Raw genomic sequence first — 6,000 nt, forward strand, 5'->3', positions numbered from 1 at the left:
CCTAAACTTAACTGCAAGTGTTGGGTACAGGAGAGCAATTAAACCACAACTGCTTTAACTTTTTCTCCCGTTCACACACACACGCACATTTTTCTTTCAGCCTTCTCTCCCCCGATATACACACTTTAACACTTTTAATTGTAACACATAATTACTTATTCCATTATAACTAAACCTGCGCTCTATGAGCTATTCAGTCTTGGGCAGCTCTAGCATCCCCTCAGACACACACTGAGAGCCAGCACCAGATGCTGCCTTCAAATCTAGAAAATGAAAAAGCGAGATAAGCTCTCCCACAAGCATAGTCCATCTTCCCAAACCCAACGATGCTCAGCACAGCAGGCTGCTCATCCTGCACATATTCCACTCTACAAAAGAGAATCCTACTCAACCAGGTGCTCCCTGTTCATCCCAGCTAACACTATCTATCAGATGGTCTGGAGGTTGAGATTGCTATTGAACTGATAGGATCTGGCCAAACAAGCCCACTGATGATGAAGAGAGTGGTTCTGAGTGGTTTTCTGTATTCTCCACACTAGAATCTATCAAGCGAGTACACGGAGCTCTAATTATTAATCCCTGGATATCCTCACTAGACAATTTTATATAGTTACATTGATCGATCTGACTAAAAGGCACTGATATCAAAAGGATTCCCCCAATATTCCTTATGTCATCCCAGTGCTGTACTGTACCTTTCAGTCTCCTGCTCAGGCGACTGGGATTTGCTGTCGATCCCAGGGAAGCTGTTCATATCCACATAGCCGTCATTCTCATTGGAGGGAGCCACCATCCGATTGGGGTCCTCAAAGAACTCTGTCACAGTCAGGGCTCGGGTGGGCCTGCCTGGGGGGATCTGGATGTTTTCATAGTCAGAGTTCAAGGCCGGGATGTTCTCGTAGTCGGACGTGTCAGCACTGGGAAAAGAGATGGAGCGGGGCTTGGTCAATGGGAGGGGCATGAGGGGGCGCCGCGAGCGGTCCTCAAAAGATTCCACCCTGGACACGCCCCTGCTGCCGTATCCCTTGAGATCTCCTTTCCTTCTCTGGGGGTCTTTGTAGAGGAGGAAGGTGGTGGGCTGGTCAGAGCGCTGCTGGGGCTTCACCATGCGGGACTGGAGCTGGGGGGAACTGTTGGTGCTCCTACGGTCCAGGTCCAAGACTCTGGCTGGACCATGGTGACTGGACTCAGAGGAGGACCGCGAAGAACGAATGCTCCCGTCTCCGAAACCTTTTTTCTCTGTCTTTCTTCTGAACTTCAGGGCCAAGAAGCGTTTAAATGAGGACTTTTTCTTCTCGGGCTTGCCGGTGGTTTCATGCTGGATGAGAAGGGACGGGGAGCTCTTTGTGATAGGTCTCTTGGTGATGTAAGCCAGCTCGAATGGTGGCGGGATGTCCACAAGAGAGGTTGGTGTGGAAACACCACTGGACGACTGATGGCTGCGCTGAGAGAAACTCCCAGAGGAAGTTATGACACAGGGCAGAGAAAGAGTGTCATCTTTCCTCTTCAGCCTACCCTCTTCCTTCAGGGACTGATCACCGTCCAGGTGAGCAGCCAATGACAGTTGACGTCCCTCTGCGGAGTAGGAACGTGGGTATAAGAGGAAGCGGCGAGGTTTTAGAGAAGGAATCAGTCTGTTGACCTCTGGCTGCTCTGGGCGTCTCAGGGGTTCTCCGTTCTGGTCTAAGGCCACGGTGCAGTAGTCATGGCTCTGGTACTCTGTACCCGTCTCCTCGGGAACCGTCTCAGGAACATACCCCGGAACCTTCCCCGAGTAGGACCGCGACCTTGTCACTATGGTCTTCCTGTCGAAAGAGACAAAGTTCTCCCCTTCAGAGTCAAACCCTGCCTCCTCATAGATATGTTCCTCGCTGTCAGAATCGGTGTCCTCTAAGTAAGGCACAATATGGCAGTCCAGTTCCTCTATGTCCTCCTCAAAGGCCTCAGTGGTGTGGGCAAAGACCACCCTGTTGGTGAGTTCAGGGGTCCTGCCCAGGTCCAGGTCCGTTGGCACAGTTATGTTGCACAGCCTGAGACGAGGCTGGCAGCTGTTCCTCTGACTGGTGGAGAGAGCCTGCTCTCGCTGGGCCGTTCTCTCTCTCGCCGTCTTCCCTCTGATCTGCTTTTTCTCTGTGTCCTCTGCCTCCTCGTCATCATCTCCTATCTCCACATAATCCTCTGATGAGACATACTCCAGCTGCTGGAAGTCATGTGCCTCGGGGCAGAGGGAATCCTCAATGTCTGCGTATTCATCCACTGACTCACTGTCTTTGGCTTCCTCTGTGAACTGGCCGGAGAGCTCAGTGCCCTCCCGAACGTCACCGCCCTCTAACCGCTTTTGCTTATCTTCTAGCTCTGCGACATCATCTGATGACACATAGTACGGTTCTTGATTCGAGGTGCCTGCTGTCGCCAGCTGCTCTGAAGTGCTTGGTTTGTCATCGTTGCAGTTGTCATCCGGAGTCATCTCTGGGTCAGCTGTACCGGCTGTGTCCGCAGGCACCATCTCTATGACGGAGTAAGGCTCAAACACGTCCTCTGTGCTGGCAGTGAAACGAAAGCGCCCAGAGGGGTCCTTTGTGGCACGTTCTGGCTGCCACACGCCCGAGTCACCCGTCTCCGCCGGGTCACATGTGTCAACAGCATCCTCTGAAGGGCCAATCACATCGTAGGGATACTCCTCACACACTGTCGGAAGCGAACAGCCATTTGAGCCTTGTGAGAAATCTGCCTCCTCAGCCTCATCCTGCAAACAATCCCCATGTGGGGCGGCGTCATCAGTCGCAAGAGAATTGTTACTCTCTGATTCTGGTTGGCTAAGAGATAACTGATAAGAGTCTTCTTGCACTAGACCTTCACATGGGTCTCCTGTTGGTTGCTCGATGATTTCGGTCTCTTCGGTAAATCCCTGTTCTTTAACCTGTTCTTCAACCTGTTCTCCTCCCCTCTCTTCTTCCCCTTCCTCACCGGTCCCCTTGCACTCTGGAAGTGTCTGGGTCAACGTGTTGTCCCAGTCTTGAGTGTCAGAGTGTTCCACTAGTGTGTCATCATTGTCACTCTCATGTGGGTTCAAGTCTTCTGTTTCGCCAGTGTTCTCCCTTTCAGTAGTGTCAGCAACAGCTCCGTAAGTAGCATTAATACCATTCACAGAGCCTGCGCTGTCTGTTTCAGCAGCATCCTCTTGTGCCTCTCTTTCTCCCTCCTTCTCTTTTTGCTCCTCCTCCATTGTATCCTCGCAGCTGACGTTGTCATCATGTCTGACTTCAGGGTTCTCCTGTGGCTCTCCTGGCTCCTGTTCTGGGGAGGAAGCCCCAGGCTCCTCAGAGGGGGACTCTGAGGAGCCTGGGGGTTCCTCCCTGTTCTGCTCCTGTTCTTGGGAGGAACCCCCAGGCTCCTCAGAGTCCCCCTCTGAGGAGCTCACATCTCCATTGCTCATGCTGTGATGAGAACATGGCTCCTCCTCCTCCACACGGGGATCTGACAGAAACAGGGATCCAGGTTTGGGAGCAGCAGGGGGCTTGGGGCCCTGGCCAGAGGGACCTGGCTTTGGCATCAGCTTTGATTCCACCTTGATTGTTAGATGATTGCGAATCTGTGGTTGAGGGACTCGTTTCTGGTAATCTGTAAAGAGACGAAAGATAGTTGTAACTGTGAAAGGCCATGGTTGAATCCCTGTTATTTAAGTGAATGTACTTAATTCCTGTTTATGATATATATTCCATGGTACATTTTAACACAAAATTGACCACAAAAAAAAAACAATAAGGATAAATTAACTGATTTTCAAATGTAGAGGAAATATATTTATCTTATAGTCAATGACATACAGACTATTGAAGGGCTCATTATCTGCAGGAAAAACAACATACTGTTGCACAACGAAATCTCCCTGACTGGGACACTGGGATGTAAATGCAAAGCAGCATGCAGTATGACTGACACTTCATGCATTGCAATTCAATACAATGGCTTGTGCACAGAGGGACATACTGTGATTTTGACTGGTGGGTTTTGCATGTAAATAACTGTATGTGTGAAACAAATTCTCCATCAATGCAGCTTTTATAACACATAACTTTGTCCAGAGTACTGACTTTTAAGTATTTAGGTAAAACACACCCTTACTTAACCCAACGTATACACTCGCATTCTCTTCCTGTTATTTAGTACCTGCCCTGACGCACATCCTATTAAACCCTGTGTGCACTCTGGGCTATCTTTCTTTCTCACTGTTTTCTGTTTCTCTCTTTAGTCTTTAAAGCATGTATCTCTTTCTCTCATTGTCTCCATCTTCCTTTCTGGCTTTATGTCTTTCTCTTTCTCTTCCTCTCCCTTCACTTTCATATAAGATGTGACTTTCCTTTCAGTGACTGTTTCAGCAGAGTCTTCTGAAAAGACTCCACAAAGGAAGTCCACAAGGAAAGAACTTTAAAAAACGCACCCTTACTCCTCAGTTAACCTTGCTAGAACACATTTTCACAACACAAATGATGTGATTCTTATTAATTGCCACGAACACACGCACGTCTTGCTGAAAAAGATGTTTCAGTGTGTCAAACAGTAAAACCAGGAGAAAACCTGGGTTCAGTCGCTCAGCAAACAACAGGATATGAATTATGCAACAAGAATTTGATTGTAACAAATGTTACAAAAACAAAGGAAAAGACAGTCACTAAGACCTTGACTGAGCCAAGCATACAGGATGTGATCTCAGTCTTTAAAAACATAACACTAAATGTTACTATGGTGAGACTAGTTTGAATTAATCAAATATTACTCTATTATCCACTTCAGCCCACAAACCCCAAACACAACATAGACCATAAGGCAACAGTAGGAATTGACCAACTTACTACAGGGCATTTAATCACTGCTTTCAACCGTCACAGTTCATCTTGACTTTGAGGTCCAGTTTTATCCCCTGTCTGACATAATAACTCACACCTGTCATGTAAGACTAAATCAAACAGTAAACCTGTCTGATCAATGATCAATCTTCTAGTCAAAGCAGGAGCACAAGTGCGTTATTCACTGTGATGACATATGAAGTAAAAAAGTGTATATTGCTACAATATTCACTCATATTTTCGACTAACATTATTGGAATAACACGCAAGCAGGAAAGCAAGAAAAGGGGAAAGAAGAAAGGAAAGCTAAATTTATCTATGACACTAAAAGCCCATAGTAAAACAACAACAGGAAGTAAAAGGTGTAAATAAGGTGCTGTCTTGCTTGATTATTGCATTAAATGCAAGGATAACATTACGCACCTGTGTTCATCTTGGGACATCATCCACCATAGCAACCGTTTGCCATCCACATTTTTTCTGAGGGTGAGCACAGTACATCCAAACGTTGAGTAAAGTCAAACTTATTTCGAATACATGGTGATGAAAATATTGGAATTGTTTCAATTCTACGTTTCACCAGTTGTCTCTTTGTCTTTGCCGATATAATCACTTGATCACGATTTCTCTTACAATGTAGCAGGTTTTTGTCCATTGAGAGCGTGTTCCCCCTCAGTCGATGCGCGACTGGAGCGCTCGAGGATGCATTGCAACTGTGGATGTTCCGTGTTCCCTCCCGCTTCCTGGGAGGTGGGTAGAGCGCGCGGACAAGGACCATTGACCAAACCCACAAAAAGATATATGAAAAGTTAAAGATATTGATTCCAATAATTTTGTATTATTAATTATATAGCTATTACTTAGATTTTACAAACAAGTTTATGTATCTCCATGCCAATTTACAGATAATTCACTCATTAGCGGCTACTGATAATGTTCTCGATGCAACAAAGCATTTTTCGGTAGACTCAAATGTTCTTAGTATACGAGGTAAACCTACGAACTAGTAATAGTAAGCAAGTTTATATTCCTTTATGTGCTCTTTCATATTTGCAGTCTATTGCTCTTGTCTAAACCCCTTGAAAGATAGTTGCTTAAACTGGCAGCTTGTCACCCTGTCAGTTAGGCCTATTTATCATAAGGGATACGTAAT

General features: G+C 46.5%; 1 protein-coding gene across 3 annotated transcripts in view; it reads right to left on the minus strand.

Moving 5' to 3' along the window:
• Positions 1-5,548, minus strand: part of fgd5a (FYVE, RhoGEF and PH domain containing 5a) — a 28,409-nt gene extending 22,861 nt beyond the window's left edge. For 2 of the 3 annotated variants that reach the window (XM_062469700.1, XM_062469683.1), the window contains exons 1-2: positions 5,271-5,548; positions 696-3,621 (exon numbers count right to left, since the gene is read on the minus strand). In XM_062469700.1, the coding sequence (XP_062325684.1) occupies positions 696-3,621; positions 5,271-5,280 (2,936 nt within the window). In that variant the 5' untranslated portion in view covers positions 5,281-5,548. The remainder of the gene's footprint in view (positions 1-695; positions 3,622-5,270) is intronic. The other variant, XM_062469691.1, reaches the window with a different exon arrangement.
• Between the last annotated feature and the right edge of the window lie 452 nt (positions 5,549-6,000).

The sequence above is a fragment of the Osmerus eperlanus genome, chromosome 1 (genome assembly GCF_963692335.1).
Source record: "Osmerus eperlanus chromosome 1, fOsmEpe2.1, whole genome shotgun sequence".
NCBI lineage: Eukaryota > Metazoa > Chordata > Actinopteri > Osmeriformes > Osmeridae > Osmerus > Osmerus eperlanus.